The sequence below is a fragment of the Pleuronectes platessa genome, chromosome 13 (genome assembly GCF_947347685.1).
Source record: "Pleuronectes platessa chromosome 13, fPlePla1.1, whole genome shotgun sequence".
NCBI classification, from domain to species: Eukaryota; Metazoa; Chordata; class Actinopteri; order Pleuronectiformes; family Pleuronectidae; genus Pleuronectes; species Pleuronectes platessa.
Genome location: NC_070638.1, coordinates 14,010,170 through 14,036,029, shown reverse-complemented (window position 1 = coordinate 14,036,029; position 25,860 = coordinate 14,010,170). Strand labels below are relative to the sequence as shown.

General features: G+C 44.4%; 1 protein-coding gene across 1 annotated transcript; it reads left to right on the top strand.

Moving 5' to 3' along the window:
• On the top strand, nt 1-25,516 carry LOC128455029 (ephrin type-A receptor 4-A). The gene is made up of 19 exons (XM_053438656.1): nt 1-206; nt 826-893; nt 3,409-3,606; nt 3,742-3,852; nt 4,254-4,608; nt 13,125-13,280; nt 13,975-14,502; nt 16,383-16,507; nt 16,650-16,809; nt 16,918-17,029; nt 17,883-17,941; nt 18,157-18,270; nt 18,368-18,553; nt 18,637-18,698; nt 18,791-19,000; nt 19,124-19,300; nt 21,187-21,374; nt 21,572-21,757; nt 24,512-25,516. The coding sequence occupies exons 1-19, from the start codon at nt 44-46 to the stop codon at nt 24,627-24,629; spliced, it is 3,276 nt and encodes a 1,091-aa protein (XP_053294631.1). The 5' UTR covers nt 1-43; the 3' UTR covers nt 24,630-25,516.
• Nucleotides 25,517-25,860: the final 344 nt, after the last annotated feature.

Genomic DNA, 25,860 nt, shown 5'->3' with positions numbered 1-25,860 from the left:
GCTTCCACACTTGGGTTCATTCACGCACACTTTTCCCACCGGGATGGAGCCGCTTCAGCCAGGAGCGCGCACTGCAGCCAACTGGGGGCACACACGCTTCCACGCATCATACATGGCTGCGGATTTATGCCGAATATTTTCCAGCCTGCTCTGGATAATTTCGCTGGTTTCGTGTTCGAGGACGAGGATTTATCCGCCGAACGAAGGTGAGTTATAGAGCAGGGGGGGTTCCGGAGCTGGTGCCGTGGCGGTGCGCATCGACCGTGCGCGTCCCAGACAGGATGGGAAGGGATGATACAGCATGGGTGCAAATCTGCGTAAAAGTTGATCAGCACTTAATTTAGATTTTGGGCGGAAACATTGCCCAGTTGTTAAGGCTCCTGGTTCCTCGCAGAGTTGTGTCTTCATGGAGTTCAGCTGCAGGGTCCCTCTGTCTGTTGTTTCTTGGATATGTTCTCTGGACGAGTTACAGCGCGCAGTGTAGTGATGTAGTTCAGTGTCGAAGACTTTATTTATGAGCAGTTGAAGCCCAAAAATCACTTTTTATTCGTTTCTTTGACTTCGAATTGGATTTTACGCACTTGAACCAATGTGCCATTTTGAAATCACACAGATATTATAGAAGAAACATGAAGATATTCAATATAAATAATCTTAGGCTACAGAAAATAAACAGGAGCCATCCAGTTTGTCCCAGTGATCTACTGGAAATATTGAGGTGTGGTTAACTTCAAAGTATAATAAATTGAATTCATCCACACTGTTATGGAATTCAATTATTTTTAATGTTTTATTTGATGCCACCTGTGTGTATGTGCATTTCAGTGACCCTGCTGGATACCAGGACAGTGCCAGGAGAGCTGAAATGGGCAGCCAGTCCATCAGAGGGAGGGGTGAGTGGGAGCATTTTTCTTCTTTTTTGTGTTTTACAGATACTCTGTTTACAGCCCGTTCTCTCTTTGGAAAACACAGCGTCTCTTTCTCTCCCTCTCTCAAACACACACGCACACTTGGTCTGGAAACTGTAAATAATCATCCCACAGATTTTTGAAATGTGCTGTTGTTCACCGAGCTTAAGTGCTAATATGAGAGTGCTGGCGTTGTGTTTGGCACAGGAGAAGGCATGGACCAGCTTGGTGGTGGGTGTGATTTTTTAAAGGGATTTTTTACTACCATGCATTTGCCAGAATGATTCCTGGAAATATCTTGTTTTTTAATGTCATCTCCTCTCATCTTTTTTGTACTTTTTATTGTTGGCACGTTGTGGTCTGCCATCTACGTGTCCTCTCTCTCCCTCCCTCTGTCCTCTCCTCAGAACGTCCCTCACCTCTTTGTTGGTTTGAGAGTTATTGGTGAACTTGACTCGTATTTCTTCAGTCCCCGTGCTCTCATTCTCTCACAAGCTGCGTGATTGACGGGGTCTTGGTCTGCACGCACTGAGCTTTTGATTACAGGCCCCCCCCACCTTCCGCATCCTTTAGCTCGACGTTCATACACACAAAACATCATCTCTGTATGGTAGGGGCAAGTGCACAGCGTTTTTTGTTTCTTCTCCGACAGCTGTGATTTCTGTCTACTGACAAAGACTCCAGAGGAGACCAGACAAGGAGGCATCATACCCTATGACAGCATTTTCTTTCAGCCCTCCACCCCAATACACACAAAGACACACACATGATAAACATTCAAAAGCACACACTACACAAAGGCAGAACCACACGCTCATGCTCATGCCGACACTTATATCGCATCTTGTACATGTAGGAAGACACGGTTACGACACCGATTCCAATGTTGATAAGTTAAGGCATTAAAGCAGTACATTTTCAATAGTGAACCCTATTAGAAATGAAAAGGTATTGGAAAAATCCAACGATTGATACAAAAAACATAAATAATGCATTTAAATTAAAATAATTAAAGGTCAAATTAAGCCACAGCACATCTGTTAATCAATATCATTAAATCGATATATTTGTGATGAGCCGATATCAGTCAGTAATATCAGTCCCTGATGGCGTATCGATCAGGCCTAATTGGACACACACACACACACACACTCACACACACACACACACACATACACCCACTCTCCTTTCTCTTTCTCCATCTTTGGACACGGCACATTTGGTGTGTATACAGCTCTCAGTAGTAGGGAGAGCACATATTATCATTCAGCGGTAATAAAAAGCCAATTTGGAGTTGGGAGGCCCGGCGGTCATTGGGAGGGTCACAGTACAAGGCAAACAGTCGGCTCGATGGAGATGGATGGTGTAGTGAAGGATGAGCCTGTTCCTCTTGTATGAAAATGTGACTGCGAAAACCTTGGGAGTCGCGACAAATCTGAGCCAGCATCCACTGCGGGACGAATGAAAGCCTGCGAGGTTTCAAATGACAGCAGTGAATCAGAGGATGCTCCCCAGCTTCGGAAATGTACTTGAACTTGTTTCTCTGTATTTATGAGGCCAGACAGTGAGAAAAAACAACACGATGAATCCTCAGCTGTGAGCACGCTTTTTCTGGTGACCGCTTCTGTAAGAGTATTTCTGACAAGGCTTGTGCCTACAGGGCTGGTGATTAGAGTTTGGTTCAAACTTAGTGTTATGTCATCGATTTTACTTCATGCCACAACTGTTTGGAGACTTCAAAGATATAACGTGTAACAATTCTTCAGGAAAATGGCTCGAAATGACTAAAATAAATAGACTTGTGTTCTTACATTATCCCAAATGGTTTTGGTTTCACATTTTGATTGCAACCTTCCCATTGGTCACTCGTAATGGATCATTATCATTCATTCATTCGTTTGCTGCATAACGTGAATAAATCTTTAATACATTACCTCATGAGTGAACATGATTTAGGCTGCATCAGGTGGATATTCATAGGCAATGGTGTTGAAGACAACAACTCTGTTGCTTCACGACATCATCAAACAAGGCCTTTCGTTATTGTTTTGATTTTGAGACCCCTATTTGTTGAAGTTAATATGTTGTTTGTTGTTATGATCATCTGAAATCTGCGAACTCGAAAAATGCAAGATTCTTCCACAGTCACATTTACCTTTTCAAAACATTTGTTTACAGTTTGTTTCCCCCAGAAATTATTTTCTGACAGTATCACTTGAAAGCGTTGCTACTTGGCAGCTGATTATAGGGAAAAGCTGCTCTGGCAATCGATTTTTAATGATTAATGATCTCTTTTATGGAGCATCTGTTTCTATGAAGTTTCTCGTAGCTGATTTTCCCTCTGTTGGCATGAATGGAAACCAGCAGGTGCCTGAAAAGTTAGAAATTAATCCAAATATTTACGGAGCGTTATAGTGTTCACAAAACATGCAAAATGAAGTCACCCTATGCCCTGCTGAGTGGAGTAGTACAATCGTGAGTGTCTTTGTGTGTTTCTTAGTGGGAAGAAGTGAGCATCATGGACGAGAAGAACATCCCCATCAGAACGTACCAGGTGTGTAACGTCCTAGAACCCAGTCAGAACAACTGGCTCAGGACAGACTGGATCCCGAGGTCCGGTGCCCAGCGGGTCTACGTCGAGGTCAAGTTCACACTGAGAGACTGTAACAGCCTGCCAGGCGTCACCGGCACCTGCAAGGTACAGCATGATCATTCTGTGTTCCCCCAACTTCCTTTGACTCATTATCATATTAAGAGAAAAGACGAGCACCGAAAATGATTAATTCACCTCAGTCTCTTTTTTGGGGGTTTCTCTGTCTCTTTGGTCTTGTAGGAGACTTTCAATCTGTACTACCATGAGTCAAACGAAGACAGGGAGAGCTACATCAAAGAGAGCAGCTTCATTAAGGTCGACACCGTGGCGGCAGACGAGAGCTTCACCCAGGTAACACTAATCAACTCCGTCAGGGCTTGAGCTCTCTATCCTCCCTCCTCCACTCTCCTTAATTTGCTCCTATCCTGATAAAATGTAAGACGCCCTGGCACTCGGCTGTAATTTCTTTATTTGTTTCACAAGGGTTTTTATCTCAGACGTCCATTTCACCCTCCCAGGGGGGAAGCAGGAAGCGTTACTATCATGACGTCTGGGTTAAGCGTCGTGGGCATTAAATCTTATTTCACCTTAGCAATCAATGCAGGTTCATCTGGACAAGAGCCAAAGACTGAAGACGTAAAGATCCGCCGTGGTCCAATTGCAGCTGCCACTTTGGGTTAAACAAGCGGATTGATCGCTGACACAGTTTAGCGCACATTCCGTTAATCGAGCTCCCTTCTGTTTGCATCCAGGTGGACGTCGGAGACCGCATCATGAAGCTGAACACTGAGGTGCGGGACGTAAAGGTCACAACCAGGAAGGGCTTCTACTTGGCCTTTCAGGATGTTGGTGCCTGCATCGCTCTGGTGTCTGTCAGGGTGTTCTTCAAAACCTGCCCGCTCACCATCCGTAACCTGGCGACTTTCCCCGACACCGTCACCGGTGCTGATACGTCCTCCTTAGTGGAGGTCAGGGGGTCTTGTGTCAACCAATCAGAGGAGAGAGATGAGCCTAAAATGTACTGCGGGGCTGATGGAGAGTGGCTCGTTCCTATTGGTGGATGTCTGTGCAGCACCGGATATGAGGAGAAGGGGGGAGCGTGTAAAGGTAAGGGATGCGACAGGAATACTTCACCGTGATTTGCTGTTTGGTGTTGTCTCATTCGTTTTGCTCTCCGGCTCTACACCCTCCGCTCCCCTTGTGTCGCCACTTCTAAATCCCATGTCTCTATGAGTGACAGTCACTTCACAAGCTGCTCGCTAATGATGGAAAACATTATTCTGTGGATTATTTCATCATTTTCAGAGTATGCGTTCAGAGATTCTGTCTTAAAGGGACATTCCCATGTGACATGCTGGTAATGGCAGAATGTAACCATGCACTGCATTCCACAACACCACAGTAAAACTTATCTATGTGGGTATTTTCTTCCACCTCTTCCACAGTCATAAATTACATCAGGACTTTCTCCAGTGCAGATGTTGTTGGACCTAGCTTGACTGTAGAGTTCTTTATTTGAAAATATAATCTTTTGTTAAATATTTTTTAAAGGGAATTGACATTTAGTTTTTTGATTGCAGACATTATTTTAATGTCGCCCTAACGCTGACAACTTATAGTTAAGTTAACATGCTAATAACTAGAAGGGCTCTCAGTAGAACAGATACCTTCTGCCAAGACTACTCCTTTTAAATTAAATTATGTTGCACCAAATTGGACACAAACCAGGCATAGATAGATGTCCATGCCTGGTTTTTCATCAAGATCCATGAACTGCTGCCTGTGAAAATGGGGGAAAAGTAAAAATAAACTGCCTACATCTCGCAATGTTCAAGAAAGTGAAAAAACGAAATCCTCGATCCGCCCTGATCCAGATCCCCACCAAAATGTAATAGGATCCTCCCTGACCCATACCACATCCATCCACCAGGCTTCATGGTAATCCATCCTGTAGTTTACGTTTTATCTAGCCCATAGACAAACTGACAGGGGTAAAAACATACCCTCGTTAATGGAGGAAATGTGCTAATTCAACTGGTTGTTAACGGTTACTTTTGTGTGACATAACTTGGAGCCAGGAGACAATTAAGTTAGCATAGTTTAGCTTAGCTTAGTTTATCTTAGCTTAGCTGGAGAGCAAAGACTAGAAACAGAGGGAAATGTTCTTGCCTGGCTCTGCCAAAAAAAAACATTGAAGTCAATAATGAACACACTATCTAAAATGCTACTTGTTGCATTGTTAAATGAAAAAATTCAAAACAACCACAACACTTTTAATGAAGGACCTTTAGGGTCCTGATGTTATGGAACTTGGAACACACTGACCAGGTGCCTTACTGTACTATGGGCTGGGCTCAACTAACTGTGTCTTGACAGAAGAATCCTTTTCAGTCAAGAGAATGAAATTGGTGCATTGTTGAGAAACTCGCAATTAGTTGAAATCTATCTCCCAATAACTGCCAGTAGTTACAATAACTATATCTATATTATGAATCACATCGAATCAAATCAATCAAAACACAATCTATATCCTATATTTTACCTTAACTGTTTCTTCTAATCAATCGAGGCTGTAAACAGTGTTTCATGCAGTCTTTACAGTTGAATGCAGTCTCATGAGTAAAAGCTCTCAGGTCTTAGTGTGACGTGTGCTGACATAACAACGGCCATCTGGTCAAAACGGTCTTTCTAACACATACAAATCTGGCCTGAACTTTACAGTAACAACTATACAAGCTGTTCACACCTCTCCCCAACATACATGTTGCATGGATGACGTGTATTGTTTGGAAGTGAGTGTTGGGATTGTGGAGACAACGAAAATGTGCACGTCTGTGTGAGAGAGTTGGGCGAAGTCAAGAGTCGGTGGAGACACTTTTACAACTTCACTCCCCCTATTCAGTTTCACACGCAACAGACACACAACATGTTGGCTTGCACAAACACATACGCAGATGGACAGAGACCGATAGAGAGAGACGGGGAGAGGAGTGGGACTAACGGATCTGTTCCCTCGGTTTTATTTATGAAGCCTATCCCAGAAGACTAATTGTATAACAAACAGACCCATAATTCAAAGAGAGGCGGAGAGATGCTGAGAGACAGAAAGACAGAGACGGACATAAAAAGAGGGGGGTCGTTGTGGCCAGTTGGCGTTAAAGAGGGAAGAAAAATCCTTTTTTTTTCTTTGCAACAGGAAAAAGCAGTTGCCAAAATTTTGAAGTGACAAACGTTCTCAAAAACCTTTACCCCAGCTCAACCCGTTTGTTCCCACTGAAAAGAGGAGGAGGTTTGCGGGGTGGTCCCTGAGGCCTGAAAGATGTTCCTCCTCACTTAGATTTAGGAGAGACCCTTGACTCTGTTGAACCTCTAGCAGATGTGAAGTGCCATCTATCTATCCGCTGCTCCCGTCTCCGTCTCCCCGCTCTCGCCGCCTGTCAGGCTGTTGGCCGGGCTCAGCTGCATCAGTGGGAATCCATCAAAGTCTGGATGAATACCGAACGCTGCTCAGCGAAAAACTCTGACCCTGCGGTATTGGATGGTTCGCCTTAATGCTGCTCCAATTCTAAGTCTGAATTTTATAGAGGGGGGGGAAGCAGAGCAAGATGGAGGGAAAAGGCAGATGGATTTGTCAGGAGATTTAGATGTTCTGTGTCTCGTCCCGTCCCAGAGGTCAAAAGGATATTCTAGACTCTCATGTCTTCATTTAGTCTCTATAACAGACAAGTAGACTTAGTTCGAACATAGCAGGGACAGATACCCCCTGTGACTACAGGCTGCATTGACAACGTTTCTTAAAGGAATAGTGCCACATTTTGTAGAACGCAAACATTCTCTATCCAACAAGATAGAGAGATATACTAAGAGTCTAGACTTTTTCCCTCATTTTTAGTTTATGCTTAACTAAAGCTAATCATCCCCTGACTCCAGCTTCACATGTTAACGCACATGATGATGTTATCTGTCTTCCCATATAATTCTAGTGAAAGGGATAAAATGCATAGATTTCTCTATTTCTTTAAGAAACCCAAATTATAGCGAACGCTCAAAAACTAATCCAGACTCTCATTGAGACAAAATCCTACAAATTGTTTATTCATCCTTGTGTTGCGTAGAATCTCTGCACATTCTTCTTCTTCTCTGTTATAAATGGCCACCTGTTATGTGTAGTACATCTCATGAGTTAGATTCATTGCAGTTTTCAGCAAATTTGTTTAACTTGCAGTTTTTCATTTTTCACCGTCTGCCGTCTACTGCAGGAATACCTTTGCATTGTCAGTGTGATCTAACTTCCCCCAAGAGCTGCTGCTGAATTGAGCTGAAACAAGAGTCGACTTAGCCAAAGCGGTGAAATGTGAAAAGTTCATTTTCAGTGTTGACACAGAGTAATGAGGATGGAGAGGATGAGAGGAGAAGCTTTGGAGAGGAAGAAGGGATTAGCTGTTGAATGGGCCGAGAGGGGGATTGAAAGAAGGCCACTGACAGCAGAAGGCATCAATGCCGAGCCGCCCCTCCCCTGCTGGGGGTTCGTCAACGGGTGCAAAGGAGACGAGCGGGGAAACACAAGAGACAGGGAACTCCCCCTCTTCTTTAGACCCCTGGTTAAGACCGAGATCACGACTGAGCCTGATGAAGACGTCAAAAGCTCTGACTGACAGGCACATACAGACACACATATGCACAGAGAGGGAGTTTAGCTGCAGAGTGCAGGGTCATGACCGAGGTAGATGAAGACGTCAAAAGTTTGACAGCTGCGATCCGTCTGGGAGGATCAGAAACAAGGTTGGAGAGACAAGGGGCGAGCGGTTGAGAAAGAACAGAGAGAATTTAAAATGTGAACGGTTGGAGAGGGGGAATGACAGAGAAACCTCCTACTTTTTGTTTCACTGTCTCTCCACTGGTCGTTTCTTCTCAGATTCTGATCACGGCCTGGCAGGGTTGGAATGTGTGTGTGTGTGTGTGTGTGTGTGTGTGTGTGTGTGTGTGTGTGTGTGTGTGTGTGTGATTCTGTGTTATCCTCCATCCGGAGAGATTTCATGGTTGTGCTTCTTTTTTGCAATGCACCTGCAGGGACTCGTCGGCAGTAGAAAGCGTTTGGACTGAAGGAATGAAAAGAGGGAAGATTGAGAGAGAGAGAGAGAGAGAGAGAGAGAGAGAGAGAGAGAGAGAGGGGCAGAAGCATAGAGAGCCACACTGGAAGAGAGATGACAGAAAGAGAGAGAGTGAGCAGATGATAGAAAGAGTGCGTAATCGCTGTATTCAGTGCCTCTAATTATTGCAACGCATCTCTGGACTCAGTACATGTTGGATTTGAGATTTAGAGTGTGTAGGTGTGTGTGAGTGTGTGTGTGTGTGTGTGTGTGTGTGTGTGTGTGTGTGTGTGTGTGTGTGTGTGTGTATTCTATATCCAATTTTATAAGCAACAAAGACAGTTTGGAGGACTGCCCGGGAATGCCCAGAGAGGAGTGGGGCAAACAGAGAGAGAGCGCATGCATGTGTATGTGTGTGTGTGTGTGTGTGTGTGTGTGTGTGTGTGGCAGGTGACAAAGCAGCCAAAGACAGTGGAATGGCACAAGTGATTGTCTGTAGTCTGAAGCAAGTCAAACCCAGGTGGGGGTAATGGTTTGCATTCCACCATCACAATCGAGGTATGTGTGTGTGTATGTGTGTGTGTGTGTGTGTGTGTGTGTGAGAGAGAGAGAGAGAGCTATTGTCTCCCTCTCCCAGGTTGCTCCTAATGTAGAGGAGGTTTGCCAGCTCCACCAGTCCGTCTGTGGCTCCCTGGCAGCGGAACAACCTCCGCTCTCCGTCTCTCTCCATGTTGCTCTCATTATCCCTCCTTTCTCTTTCTCCGTCTCTTCTCCCTGATCCGCGGTCAGAGGTGGGGGGTGCTGCTGCTGCTGGTGGTGGGGCTGATCGGAGTGTGATGGGGAGCGCGGGGGGGCATTGTTGTCGAGCCCCTTTCACATGCTAATGATGGCTCTGTTGGCTTTGGGCAGGCATACCCACACACGCACACACACACACACACACACACACACACACACACACACACACACACACACACACACACACACACACACTTCTCTTTTCGAAACACCAGTGTTTTGTTAGTATTTAAATTTAGACAAACTTAAAGCCGCGGCTTCCATTGAGAACGCTCCCCAAGGTTTTAAATGCAAACTGACTGTGAGGAGATGGAAGATATGAAATTAATTTTGCACCAATCTCACACGGGAGGTGGGTTTGATCCTTGAGGGAGGCAGGCGATCCTTTGAATAAAGCCATACAGTAGGGAAAGATAAGAATCGTGTCTTCCCCTCCAGCCTTTCTGCAGGTTTTAATTAACAGGGCTTGACCCCTGTGATTAATAGCGTTCCGCCCTCTCGAGTGACAGTCTATCAATCCATCCATCCATCCGTCACTCCGTCCCTCCCTCTATCCATCACAGAGACAGGTGGAGCGGTCAGGGGTACTTCCTTCCAACTACACCCCTCTGCAGGGAAGGAACAAGGGATGATGACAGATAACACGGGGTCAAGGAGAATACACACACAACACACATACAGTGTGCCGGACGAAGATCTTAGTTGGATTTACAATGAGCCGCATTTGCATTTTCGCGAGCAGAAGAATGCATATGCAAATGCCGACAATGCTGATAGTAATCAAAGGGCACCTTCCCCTAAGTATCTCTTCCTCGTCCCCCCCCGTCTCTTTCTCTCCTCGTCTTTATCTCGCGCACTTTGTCAGTCTTTTTCTCGCTCTGTCTTTCCCAGTCAACCTTTTCCCATCCCTTATAGACTCTGCCAATTTCTCTTTGTCTCAAACAGCCCAGCAGCTGATAACGGCGTATTAACTGTCGTGCTAACAGGCAGAACGTGAACATGCCCACACACACACACAAGCAGCCACACACACCTAACCCAGGTTTCACCTTATCTTATCAGTATGTGTGTGTGTTTGTGTCCAGTTTAGCTCAGGCTCCCGCGCAGTGCAGGGTTAATGTTGGGTTAATGACGCCCTCATGAGCTCTTATTCCAGGTCACCAGCACTGCCCCCCCCAAAACTCTTTTTGAAACCAACGCTTAGAGAGACACAAAAGGCTACAGAGAGAACAGAGAGAACAGAGACATGAGAGGGCTCTGAAGGAAGTTTATGGCTTCAGCACTTGCTCCTTTCTTTCCTCCTTTCTCTCTCTTCCTTCTTCGTTTTGTCCTCTGTGCTGGAGACAAGGATGGAGGATTGGGTGGGACAGAGACAAAGGCGGCGTGCTACTCCCCCTGGCAGCGTCTTCTGGAGTCCCTGTAATCAACCTCTAAATCCTCAGCAGGTCAAATACTTTTCTCAGTGTTTTTAATTCCCTCTGGTTCCCGTCCACGGCTGACTTGACTATTTTGATGACAAGAAGAAAGAAAGGAATGTACCGAACAGCAGGAGAATGATAACAATGTGTTTCTGTCTGATGATATCAGCTGACTGTACGATAAGCTATTCGCCGGATGAAAGCTGCTCTTATCAGCTGTAAATGTGTTTATGATTTCACTGGTTTAGAGTACAGGGTCCACATGCGCGTCTCATCTGAATCGGTATCAGTACATCGAGCTGTAAACACCGTGCGCTGGCTTCAAAGCTTTCTCCGGGTTTTTGACTGTGAGAGGGATCCGTACGGGGATGCACAAAGAGTGAGCAGAGGCACAAAGCCGTGTAAGTGGAGGTCGATGAGGAAGTGCACAAGGGAGCGAATGAGGGAGGTCGTGAAAAATGTGAAAGGGAGGGCGAGTGAGTGTGTGAAAGAGCAAATCTACGGAGGCTCACGCAGATGGGGCAGGATGGTCGGCCTGAGTAGATTACAGGGGAGACTTCCTCTCCCTCTCATCTACTGATGAGAGTGTCATAAAGCATGCTGACACACACACACACACACACACACACACACACACACACACACACCGGACAAAAACACACACTCACACACACACAGATCATTCCCACATTCCTTTCCACTCCCACTGGGATGTCTTCATCCCAGTCTTGAAAGGGTTGTGGGGGGGGGGAGGGAGCCCGGAAAGATGGTGGGATTGAGAAAGGAGAATGAATAGGGAGTGATGATGAAAAAGGTGTTGAAAAGAATGATCGCTGTTGAAACAAATGAAGGATTTCCTCCTGAAATTAAAGAGAGAGAAAAGAGCCAGGCTCTAACCAGGCACGCTCTGCCATCTCCTTTGCTCCACCAGTGGATGTCAAGCAGTATAATTATGCATTCATTTATTGTATTGTTGCTCCGTCAATGCATGAAGTCCTCCCTCCTCTCCCCCCTGTCTTTCCCTCACCCTCTCTCTTTCTCTGTTTCCCCTCGTTCATATATTTAAATGTCAGTTATATTTGTGTGGGCTGCTGGCGTCGTGGAGTTTCTGATGCGGTCGCTGCTAATGTTTCTTGTTTCTGTGTGTGTGAGTGGGAGCTGATCAGCGAGCGTTCTTTTGTGTGTGTGTGTGTTTTTTTCTTTCCTCATCAAAATCCAAAGATAAAAGAAGTCAAAGTGCCCACTGCTCCTCGTGCTGTATCTGTGTCTCTCTCCAGATTTCTCTTTATACTTATTTGTCTGTGGATTCAAATGCTCGAATGCAAAAAAAACAACAATGCCATCTGCTGAGTAACTTGTCTGGGCTCTCTAAGAGATCGACTTAGAAGACATCAGAGGTTGTATCAAGGGTCAGGGGTCAGCTTCAATAAACGTACCAATAATTAAAAATTTTAAAAGTACCTTGTGCAGTGTTTCTTACCAAAATAAATTACCTGAAAGATGCATTTAATACATTTTCTTCCACATAAAGTATTATGAAAGGTATCAGTTTGAAATATTTTGGATTTTCTCTACTGTTTTATCACATCAAAAACATCATGTCACCTCATATGCTCATTCTTGAACCCTAACCCCGATTGAATATTTGATCTGGTGTCAGAAAAACGCATATAAATCTAGTTTAGTGTGATTGAAAAACAATAACGTGTCAATTTGTTCCTCCATCGAGGAGTTTACGGTTCCAGCTGCATTTGTTCGTACAAAAGCTTCAAAGCCTCAACCATCGTCATGGTAACCAACGTCCGAATTAGCCACTGAATGCTGCAAATACTATTATTATTACATGTGCATCTCCATAGAAACCCCACTAGTTATTGAAATAAATAGCATCCATGTTAAGTTGTAGAAGTTATTCTTATTGACAGTTCTGTGTGTCTTGTTACGCACTGACACTGGATCAGTGACACCCACGTGACCATGTGCAAGAAATGGACCATTTCAAGCATCTATTACAAAATTGCAAAGATGAGCCCATTCTACAAACTGGCAAATCTGTTAACACCTGAACAGCTTAGCCATCATGCAGCTGCTTGATGTCGGCTTTTGTAACCTCCTTCAAATAAACTAGACCACCTCCCCTCTGTCCCCTTAAGACCATACATTGCCTTGAAAGACTCTGGTACAGTGGCCTATACAAATTAAATGCACTCAAAAGTTAGGGATATTTGTGGGTAAATATCATTGAATCTTTGAATGTTGTTGACTTTTATTAATGTTGCACGGATGAATATTAAAGTGGATATGTGTCTCTCTGCAGCCTGCTCTGCTGGTTTCTACAAGGCCAAGTCTTCTGATGCAGGATGCTCCAAGTGTCCCCCCCACAGCCACGCGCTCAGAGAAGGCACAACAGTCTGTGACTGCCACTCTGGATTCTTCCATGCCGACAGCGACCCTGCCTCTATGGCCTGCACCCGTAAGTATACACACACACACACACACACACACACACACACACACACACACACACATGCCCGCGCTAATAAGATATTGCATAAGTGAAAACAGACAACATGTGTGCATTGCTGGCAAATAAAGAGAAAAAAACACCCATTGTTTTCCATTCTCTCTATCTTTACCAAACAGAGGGAGACACAAACTTGTCTGAATGCCACTTCTGTTTCACGATCCCATTACTTATGACTAAGCCACCATCTACATCCTGTCTGGGAGTGATAACTAAAGAAACTAAAGAGGAGTGAATAAATGTCCCTCTCCTCTCTCTCTCCCCCCCCCCCCCCCCCCCCCCACCCTTCCGTCTCTCTCTGTTTCCCTCTCTCTCTCTCTGTGTGTGTGTGTGTGTGTGTGTGACAGAGCTAGAGAGCTTGGTCTGTGTGTCGTAAACTTAATTATGCCTATATACAGCACGTGGTTTTCTTCGCCTGGGAAACATGAACACACGCACACACACAAAGTGAGAGAGAAATGCCTCTGAAGTAAAACATCCAGCCCATCGAAAACATCTAGGAACTACATGGTTTTGGGTCTGATCCAATATGTCTACAGTTCAACCGCCGTGCAAACAACTCTCCCTGATGTGTAGTACAGGATGTGCAGTATATGTGGTTAGTTTTTTTTCATGCTCAGGTTTTCCCCTGTGTCCTCCTCAGAGCCACCCTCAGCCCCGCAGCAGCTCATCTCAGTTGTGAATGAGACCTCTGTGGTCTTGGAATGGGCACCCCCCCGTCGGCTGGGAGGAAGGAGCGATACCAGCTATAGCTTGGAGTGTCTCATCTGTCAAACAGGGGGCCACAGTCGGACCGCCGGCAAGGACCTCCCCAGGAATCACAACGTCTCCAAGCCTGAGGTTCAGCACAGTGGCCTAGGCATGCAGTCAGACCAGGGCATTGTGGGATCAGAAACCCAGTCAGGGAGAAGCGTCTTCCAGAGCAGACCTGTATCTGAAGAGTACCCAAGACTCGGCTCTGGCTCCGGCTCTCAGCTCTGCCTTCCCTGTGGCTCCGATGTGCTCTTCTCCCCCGGCCAGACCCGCCTGAAGACCACCAGGGTGGTGGTGACCGAGCTGAGGGCCCACACGCACTACACCTTCATCGTCCATGCACGCAACGGGGTCTCCCTGGCCAGCGGAGCAGGGTCAGCCCAGAGTGTGTCTGTCACCGTTACCACCAACCAAGCTGGTGAGAATGAGGAGTGTTATAACTGAGTTTGTCAGACTGTTTACTGTTGCAGTAAAAATGTGCTTATAGATGTTCTGTCTGTATGTGGGTCAGCACAATGCAATCTGCTGCTCGGTGCACATGGTCCACAAGGGAGCAAGGCCCCATGGGTAATGTTCAAAATGATATGAGTTAGCCCTATATGTAGTTATATATGAGCATGATAGGGCTGGTATCCGCTCTAAAACACTGCAGAACACCAACTGCTGATGCATTTTTGTGTTAAAAAGAGGAAGTAAATGTATTTGGAATTGATATATTTTACTATAATATATCTTATATGCTAAATATACATTTGAAAGCTTAAAATCACTGCATGATGCATCCAGAAAAGCTTGTGAACAAAATTAGCTCGGAACAAATCACTGTGAGCAAAACATAAAAAGAAAATAAAGAGAATACAAATATCTCTGGATGAAAAAGTTGTGCCATACACAGACAAAGATGTCTACAGAGTTTTGTTGATGAGTTTTGTTGATGAGGTCCGATGTCATTGTTGATGTCCTGTTAACAAAAACACTTGATCTCTGCTGGGTGAACACATTTGAACCGGAGAATCTTCTGCCCTATTGTTCCCCATGTGTGAAAGACAAACTCCAGAGAAAGTCTGGACCCAATTGTGTTCACAGTCTCTGGAGGTTCATTCTGTAACTACAGAATGCTGGTGGCCCGTTTTTTTCCAAGCTTATAAACATTGAACATATCACGTGTCCAAATCGCACCAAATTCAACACAGCACTTCCTCTGGCCTTTAAAAATACACGTGCCAAGTGTGAAGCCGATAAGATGAACTGTTATATATATATATATAACCAATACATTTGCTTTAGATTTGCTTTGATGTTACAGTATAATACTACAATGGATCGTCACAGACTAAAACCACCGTCGAACAAACACAAAGGACACATCCATCATGGAACAGGCAGAGATTATTCCCCATTAGCATCAGTATGTAACACAACTACAAGACACTTCCCTCGCCCTCTCTCTCTCTCAACTGGAAAAGCTTGCTCTTACTATCACTGTCACAGTTGCCATAGTTATTACTCTGTCCTCCTACACTTAACAACCGCTCAATTAATTGTAGGGGTGTTCTCAAGTGGATTTCAGAAAGCATTCTTGGAAATGTAAATCGCTGACTTAAATACAAACAGACAGGGCTGCCTGAAGTCCTAGAGGAAACAGTTTGACAAATAAAAACCTCAGTGAATCGAACTGTGGGATTTTCATTGCGTCAGCTCTTGACCGGGGAAGTGTTTGAAAAATCACCCCGGTTTTATGACGTGTTTCATTTTAGTTGAGAGGGTGTCAGCTGCTCCCTGGCGTTCCCTCACACATGCTCTCCATTAGTTAGCTTTTTTTTGTTGCGCGCTGTTACATCTCAACTGTCATTGGTTTAAGACTTTATGCTGGCGTTTTAGAAAGTAGCACACCTGCTCGGTTCCGAGTTGTCCCCCCACGGGAAATAACTTGGCTGTGTGTGCACAGCACGAGAGCGTGTCTGGGATGTGTCACGTCCAACCTGCGCCGCCATATGGCCCCGGTATCATGTGAACTGCCACAAAGGAGGACAAACTCCGTAAAGGCCCCGACAATGGAGGGATGTAAGAGGAGAGAGAGTGGAGGATAGGTCTCGTCCCTGTGGAATAGGCAGGAATGGGATTTGGGTCAGCTCTCAGGTGCACAGGGTCAACGGGCCTGTTGACACACAGACAGCCTACATACCTTTGGGCTGTGAAATGATTACAGACGTTATTATCACACAACATCCAGTATGTCATTATACAAACTCACACCATTGTGCCTGAATTATCTCTTTCCATCTCTCTCATGCTCAGCTCCCTCTCCGGTGTCATCCATCCTCGTCATCGATGTCACCAGGCACAGTTTGTCGTTGTCGTGGCAACAGCCAGACCGGCCTAACGGGGTCATCCTGGAATACGAGGTCAAGTTCTATGAAAAGGTGAGCCGCCTGCAGGTTAATGCAGCTCGGGCAGCTCTCGGGAATGTCAATATGGGGCCCCGCTGTTTATGTATCGCTGATGATGAAGATAGATTTCTTGTCAGCGATGGAAAGTGACCCCGCTTTTCTGTCCCCTAATCAGGATCAGAGAGAGAGGTCCTACCGCATAATTAGGACCTTCGCTCGCGGCGTGGACGTCACGGGTCTCAACCCCCTCACGGTGTACGTGTTCCATGTGCGTGCTCGCACAGCGGCCGGGTACGGAGAGTTCAGCGCTCCATTCGAGTTCTCCACCAATTCAGGTATTGTAACAATAATGTTCAGAACTTGAAGAGCACACACAAAACTTTTATTATCATGATGAAGTTCTAACTTTCTGGTGGGTGACTTTTGTGTCCTTCCCCCGTTAGATCCCTTCCCTCTGATTGGAGAAGGAGTTAACTCAGCCTTCCTGCTGCTGTCTGTCAGCGGGGTTGGAATTTTACTGCTGATATCTGCAGCTGTCTTCATCATTAGCCGCAGGTACACACACGCACACACACACACACACACACACAAACACACACACACACAAACACACACACACAAATACACACTAAAAGCATCCTGGAAGTCGTGCTGCCCTATCTGCTTGTTAGGTCGGCTTGAAGTTTCCCATCAGTGCTGCCTCTGCCTTCACCACTGCTTTGACCAAACTGCCTTAATGCACACAAAAAAACACACACACACACACCCCCCACACACACAGACACACACAGCTCTCCTAGTTTTGTGCGGCTAAATAATGTGTGTGTGTGTGTGTTACCTGGAGCTTTTAAAGGGGATTAGAGTGGAGACAGTGATAATCCCTTTGTCCCTGACTTGTCATTACTGTCTCTTCACCAGCGCAGCTTGTGTGTCAGCTTCCCCTCGCGTGCACAGTCTCGCACAGTAGCTTGTGCGAGTGCATGCACGTGCACAAACACACACATGCACATACACAAACACACACACCTGCTCACCCACAAAGGTGTTTTTGACAGTTTCTTTGTTTAATGGAAAACAGCTTTTATCTTGTGCTACCCGAGGCGGCGCCCCTCCTCCCTCTCTGCCTTAAATGCTTTCATCTGCTCGCTCGCTGTCTCTCCCGCAGCCCGCAGCCCGTGGCTCTCTGTTCTCATTCATTTCAGCGAGGTGAACCCTGGAAAGCCCAATGAATGAATGTGCGCCGCTGCAGGAAGAGAAACCAAATTAAAAGCGATGCGTCGCACAGTGAATGTCTCTTTATCAGTTCACCTGTAAAAAACATGAAGTGAAGAGAAAGTGACAGGGAAGCTCTTGCTTGTCATTTCTGTCGGTGGGTTTAATGGCCATTCTTTTTTTTACGTCTCATCAGGAGGAGCAAGTACAGCAAAACAAGGCAGGACTCAGAGGAGGAGAAACATCTTAACCCAGGTAGACACACTGCACACACACACACACACACACACACTGTCAAAACAACGGAGAGACAGATGGATGCTCTTTTTCTCCTCCGTCTCTCTGCACTTCGTATACACACACTGCCAAACACATTTACATAACATATGCAGCCGTTACACAACTCATATTTGTCACCCTCCTCTTCACACCTTCCTCTCCTCCCTTGCTTCCTCCCCTCCATTTTCTAGGGGTGAAGATCTACGTGGACCCGTTCACCTATGAGGACCCCGATCAGGCCATCCATGAGTTTGCCAAGGAGATCGATGTTAGCAGTATTCACATTGAGAGGGTTATTGGCATGGGTGAGCCTGATCATATCGCTTGCACACACTCATACAAACCCACACACACACACATGCCGACTTGGCGCTTACTTTGCTGTTTGCTCTGTGTGTGTAGGAGAGTTTGGGGAGGTGTGCAGCGGCCGGCTGCGTGTGCAGGGAAAGAGGGAGATCTACGTGGCCATCAAGAGTCTGAAGGCGGGCTACACTGACAGACAGAGGAGGGACTTCCTGTCCGAGGCCTCCATCATGGGACAGTTTGACCACCCGAACATCATCAGGCTGGAGGGCGTCATCACCAGATGTGAGTGGTAGTTGTGTGTTGATAATAACTTAATGTGCAGGTTTGAATTCAGCCTAATGTTTCAAACTCCTTTACCCACTTAGGCAAGCCGTTGATGATCATCACAGAGTACATGGAGAATGGATCCCTGGATGCCTTTCTTCGCGTAAGCGCGGTTTACTATTCAGTATTTTTCTGTGACGTTATTCTGGTGAACTGAAAATGTAAAGAAAAGTCTCTGTCGTGTAAACATCTCAGAAACATGACGGCCAGTTCACGGTGATCCAGCTGGTCGGCATGCTGCGCGGTATCGCCTCCGGTATGAAGTACCTGTCAGACATGAGCTACGTTCACAGAGACCTGGCAGCTCGGAACATCCTGGTCAACAGCAACCTGGTGTGTAAGGTGTCGGACTTTGGCCTCAGTCGGGTTCTGGAGGACGACCCAGAAGCTGCCTACACCACAAGGGTGAGACACACAGCATAACTAAACTTAAACTAATGTGGGCATATGCTGTACATGTTTTTAAATGGTGGAATCAACAAATTCCCTCAGTCCCTGACCCCGTTATGACTTATGCTGCTGTTGTAGGAGACCACTGGGACTTACCTTTCCCCTGGAGGGAAGATCCCCATCAGGTGGACGGCCCCAGAGGCGATAGCGTTCAGGAAGTTCACCACAGCCAGCGATGTGTGGAGTTACGGTATCGTCATGTGGGAGGTGGTCTCATATGGAGAGAGACCCTACTGGGACATGAACAACCAGGATGTGAGTAATCTTTATATCGCTAGTTCCTGAAATGAAATGTTCACTTAAAGGTACGATCAAAGGAAAGCGCTGGATCATCTGCGTTGTTATTACCGCCACTTGTTTGTTTATGAGTTGGTTTGCATGTTTGCTTGTGAACAAGATTACACAAAGTCTACCGGGCGGATTGTCACGAAAATTGGTGGACGGATGCAGTATGAGTCAGAAAAGAGCTCATCAAACCGGTTTCATACAAAATCAATCATGCATCTGTATGATACTCTGCTGTCGAGACTTGCATTAATTATAAGCAGTGAAATTGATGAGTTAAATATGATCAGAAGTGAAATGGTGGATTATCAAAAAATAATATTCATGTTGATAAGTTTCTTTTCAAGTTTCCTGTCTAAACAACAGTTAATAGCTCTGGATTCAGTGACAAACTTTAACATCAGTCACAGTTCTCCCATTATTTAATTAAAGTTTCCCTATAAATAGTCTATTTGCTCCCACTTTCTAGAGAAGTCAAATTAAACCTTTACTTTTTTATACTCCTCAAATTGGATTTTGAATAAGCATGTTTATCAGATGGATGAATGAAACCGGCTCTCCGTCTTTAGGATATTTATAGAGACGACTTCTGGAGAAAAATAAACTGCCCTCTGTGTGACGTGCTGTTTTCTGACCCAGTGTCTTCAACCTCTGCAAATGTTGCCTTTAAATCATCCGAACAGCAGAAATAATGCTTTCCACCAGTCACAGGACATTTTTATTGAAGATAAAAACTTAAACTTCATACAAAGTTGACAAGTAATGGCTGCTTAGAATTATCCCTCAGCGACGCTCAAGCACACTTTATACATTTTTGTGGTGATTCAGTTCTGAAGAGTTTCGGAGGGTTTGCGAGAAAAATGCTGTTTCAAAGCGAATTTGCATCACTTTGAGCTCAAAGCTTGTTGAGTTTGAGGAGGTCACAGAGACCAGTCTGGCATATGGACATTTTCAAACATGATTGATTTCATCTTCTCAACTTATGCAGTTTCAGAGAAATGTCCTGATGAGACATTTTATCCAGCATATTTTTGAATTATTTTTATATAGCAGCAAATTAATACACACTGAGCTGCACTTCATTTTCTCTGTTTGTTTTGATTGACCTCACAACCAACCATAAGTTTGTGTTAGCATCTTTGAACCTACATGTAACTCCTCAGGTGGGATCCAGTTACATCCACAGCAGAGTTTATTGTCGTCTTTCCATTTTAGACTTGACCAAAGGTGCATTATTTCTGAGTGTGTTATTTATGTTAAGGATGGGCCCACAATGCATTGCACACAAGAGATACAGGAGCTGCTCAAAGCTGCAAATATATTAAAATAAATTGCAGATGGCGACGAGACATCCTGGAAAGATCTGTGAAAACCCAAAAATAATGAAGCTTTTAAAACATAAATATGATCTCTTCTTTTTATTTATTCAGCAGTTGTGTTTTAAAGCAGTTTTAATGAGCTCCTCGTCTTTTCTCATATGAAAACCTCAAAGTGGTTTTGAATTGATTTATTCACATGATAACAGCAAAAAACAGGATGCTGTTGTGCACCATTACAATGGGATTGGGAAGAACTGCCATGTCAAATAGAGGAGCATCTGCAAGAGGAAAGCCATGCAAAGTTCAGTTTGTATTGCAAACACCCTAAAATAATACACTATATTGCTAAAGAAACATTATGTTAGCATTATCATCATGAGAGTGGTGGCACACCAGCATTAGAATTTAGCCCAAAGCACCATGTTGCCCATGTACAACCTCATAGAGCTGTAGTTTCTTTATTCTTGATTTTGAAACTCTTTCCTTTGGATTCAACCTGATAAAAACATTCATCCTCCACCTCTATCTGTCCTGTAGGTGATTAAAGCGATAGAGGAGGGCTACCGGCTGCCTGCTCCCATGGACTGTCCCGTGGTGATGCACCAGCTCATGCTGGACTGTTGGGAGAGAGACCGAGCCGAGCGACCCACCTTCAGCCAGATACTCAACATGCTGGATAAACTCATCCGTAACCCCGGGACTCTGCGTCGGACAGGAGGGGACAGGTGTGTAGGCACAGACATGTACAGCAGTATGCAGGCACCAATACATGTATATTTCTATAGGGACCCTTAAAATGTTCTCACACCCTCACCGACATGTTTTGAAACATATACTCAACACTATTTCACTTTGATTTCACACTATTCATAAACTTTGCCTCCACCAACCTGCCCCCCCTTCTCTTTCTCTGCGTTTACAGACCTACACCCACCATGCTGGAGTCAGGGATGGCTTCAGAGGTGTGTGTGTCAGTGGTGCCCGAGGTGTGTGTGCCGGAGTGGTCGGTTTGTGAGTGGCTGCAGGCCGCAGGGTTGGAGAGGTACACAGACACACTGGCAGCAGCGGGATACACCAGCATTGACACTCTTCTGGCTCTCACACACCAGTAAGTGTACCCTCATGTGAGAAATGGATTAAAGTGAGAGTCGTTTTTTTAATCATCACATTTCTTGCTGCCAAAAAAGAAACTCAAAACAGGATTTCTACCTTTACGCCGCAATCACACTCAAAACCAAAAAACAAAACTGAAGAATTGACGCAGAATGGATGAAATTCATTTCGTCCTCATTATAACATTAACACTGCCTGCACTGTAGCATTAAACTACACACAGTAAAGTCCCTTTTCCACTGGTCAAAGAGCGACTAACATCTGGCTTTCGTCTGCAATGAGAACGGACACAGTCAGCATTCACTCCCAGGTCAAATGAGTGCGCAGTCCACATTTATCTTTATCGGCTCTCTCAGTCTAGACACATGTCCCCACACTATGTCTGCGCAGCCTTCAAAAGAGCATTGAACTTCCTGGCATTGGTGTCTAAAAAGCCATGAACGTTTGTGTACTAATTATTTTTTACATCTTGGCAACAACGTGCATCAGGGATTTCTCGTCTTTGGATTGTGCAACATGCGACACTAGCCAGACAGCGAGGTGAGAGAGCTTCTCAGTTTAACATCTACTGGCCATGGGAGAGGAGTCAATAGCTCCAGGAAAAAATCTAGAAATTAGTACATAAAGCTTTTAGTACTCAAAAGTCACTTCTAGCAAGAAAAAAGTCACTTCTGGCAAGAAGTACCTTTAGAGATTTGACAGAGTTAGGTATTTGTCATACAGTTGTTTCTGGGCACGCGTGAAGGCAGGGTGATGAGTCAGCCGTCACAGAAATGAGTGAAATATGGTCCCAACCGAACCGTTTTGGACGGACTCACCTTGAAGGAAATTAGATAGATAGATAGATGGATACTTTATTAATCCCGAGGGAAATTCAGATCATCCAGTAGCTTGTACACTTAACACATCACTGACACACATACATAAATCACATACGGAGAGCATATTTATAGATACAGGAATGGAATGCAATGATGTGATTGTGTCAGTGTCCAGTAGGAAAGTGTTCTTGTGCTGCTGGTGTGGAAAGTACAAAAAAATATAAGCTGTATGTATATTATAGAAACAGCAGAAGAAAAAAAAAAATATATAAATATATAAATAAATATATTTATATATTTCATGGCATTGCTCTCCGTTGTACTGATACAAATAAACTGAAACTTCTCTTATCTCCAAACACCTGGCCAGGGGCAGGTTTGTTTGTTGGATTGTCAACATCAGAATGTAAAAACAATTCCCCCATCAGAAATGTGTGTGTTCGATGATCCAGCAAGTTTACTGATTCCACATAAAGCTCCTGTATAGTGAGAGTTACCAACGTGCTGAGAAACGTGAGCATCTCCCTGATGTCGAACTGGGATTTATTTGTATTTATTGTATCTTTCAACTGAATGGTCTGATGTAGCTTATTCATCTGTGTCATACAACTCACACTTAAAGACTCATAAAAGAGCTCTGTACAATACATGGGCAACATATTCCTCCACCACGATGAATAGTGCTCTTAAGAGTGTTATGTGCATGTACACTGGAACTGGATTCTCATGTTACTCAGCATGCTCAGGGACGTGACTTCTAATATTAACCTCCTATGTTACCACTCTCTTGTATGTGCTTAAATAGATCTGAAAGACAACAGTGGTTTACAGCCATTTAATTAAATTGTATTTATATAGCACCAAATCACCTACATTAAAATCTCAATCTACTAGTAATTTAGATAGTAAGAGATCTTAAGAGAAACCTCAACAGCTCCCACAACAAACAACAATGGAGAGAAACAACTCCCTTCTAACAGGAAGAAGCTTGACGGGAAGCACAATGGCAGAAACTATATCAGGCTGTGGCTGCACAGACAACTTGATATTATGGTTATAGCTTAATTGTTATACAGGGTTGGCTATTAATAGAGGAGAGGAGGTTAAACAGTGGTTCAGATGAGTCACTGAGCAGGAACTGAAGCCCAGGAAGCTCCTGTATATCTAGGGAAACCTTTAAATCTCTTTCATCAACCTTATAGGTAACATGGTGATAATGTCTCTCTCTTTTCTAGAGGTATGGTTTTAAGTAAAAGTCAGAAAGGTCCTTCTGCAGAACATTGCGATGTCAAAGGGAAATTGACCTTTGTCGCCACTTCACCATTTTATCCAATTAAACATCACGATACGATGAGATATGATACAATGCGATACTTTACATTAGATACGATACAATACGACATGACACAATAGGACGCAGTCTTCGTGGACGGGTTAGGGACAGCGAAGGCCGAACCAAACTGAGACACGGTCTGGTCTACAGAGGTTTTCCATGATCTGCGTCACCAGCTCATCTAGCTCTTATCGCTGTTGCCCGAGCAAAAGAGCTGAACACATGTAGTTTGTATTCCAGGATGAAAGAAAGCATTTGAAGGAGCCTTTGAAAAGTGACAGCCAAGCAGCGCCTCTGTGATGCAATCTGTCTTCAAATGCAGCCTCTGAAGGAATCAGTCCCTGAACTGAGACTCAGCTTCCATGTTCTCTCGTGGTCACAAATGTATTTTATGAAGTCACAGTGACCTTGACCTTTGACCTGTGTTTCTTAGATATTACATTCATGAAAAAGAGGTAAAACCCCAAAAAACAAAAATCATTATTCCTCCCGTTGTCATCGTTGAGGCATAAAATCCTGCACTGCCTCTTCCTTAAGAGAAGACAAATCGTAGCTTTATGTGTCTGAATGAGTATCTTTGTCTTTGCACCCACAGGGAGATGGACAGACTGGGAATAATCACACCATCACACCAGGACAGACTAATTGCCAGTGTGCAACAAGAAATGCTGTCTCAGATGCAGCACATGCAACACACAATGGTTCCCGTCTGAATTGCAGAACGGATAAAGACCTGTTTCGAGAAGAATTTCATTTACCTCATTCATGCACTTTAGAGGGACCTTTCACCAGAGGAAATACAAGGAGTGGATTGAAGTGAACAAAATCCGAAGTAAGAAGAAGAAAACGAGAAGAGAAAAGCAGCACTTTTGTGAACTTCCATCCTGTGGAGTTTTCTAAAAAAACAAAAAAAAAACATGGACGCGGCCACAGATAATATTGAGCTACTGAGAGCTTAGACTGAAGCCTCATCCTCTTATCCAACTCTGTTTTTCATTCTTTTATGATCCGTTTTGTGAAGGCTGATATGTGATGGTGTGCATAAGCAGAATGGCTCCCAACTTTTTTATTTCGCTGCTTTGGGCTTGACTTGAATAAAATGTGTTTCGTGTTTGCTCGTATGTCTGCATGTGTGTGCGTGTGTGTGTGTGTGTGTGTGTGTGTGTGTGTGTGTGTGTCGTGTGAAATCCACACAACATGGAAACTCCCTCGTCAAGGCGCCAGCGATCTTTGAATATTCTGAATATGCAAAGTTACCAGAGAGAGAGGGGGAGGAGCCAGACAGAATGTACCATTACAAGCTCTTACCAGTTACATGCTGGAGGATCCTACTAACAAACTATGTGATTTGCTTGTGTTTTTTTATTCATTTCTTGTTTCACCTGTATGAATTATGATTTCTGTTGAATTAGTCCTTTAGATTAGTGTGGTCTATCTGTGTCTATGTTCATGTCTCTTGTTTGATGCTGAGAATTAGCTACATGAAGCATTTTGTTTATTTATGGTATTTTTTTAATCTAGTTTGTACATTGTATAATAGATAAACTGAGGAGATATTGTAATGATCACCATATTGCATCGCAATAAATGCCAAAATCTATTTATGCAGGGTTTCACTTTCTTTGAACACAACATTTGCATTCTTATGTATTTAATGGACACCATATATTATAATTAGTCCGAGAATCAAGTGGATCTTCGAGCGCTTAATGTTTGTTATGAGTTTGGCAGAAGAAAATGTCCTCTTTGAAAGTTGGGACTTAGTCAGAGATTCCTGTAACAAGGAAAATAACTCCAGAAGAACACCCAGTGTGTGTTGTGTATGTGTGTGTGCATGTGTGTGAGTGTGAAAGAGGACCAAGACACAGAGGGAAAGAAGAATAGGAGAGAGAAAAACTGAGGGGAGAAAGCCAGCTTGAATTTAAAGGAGAGAATATTAAGATT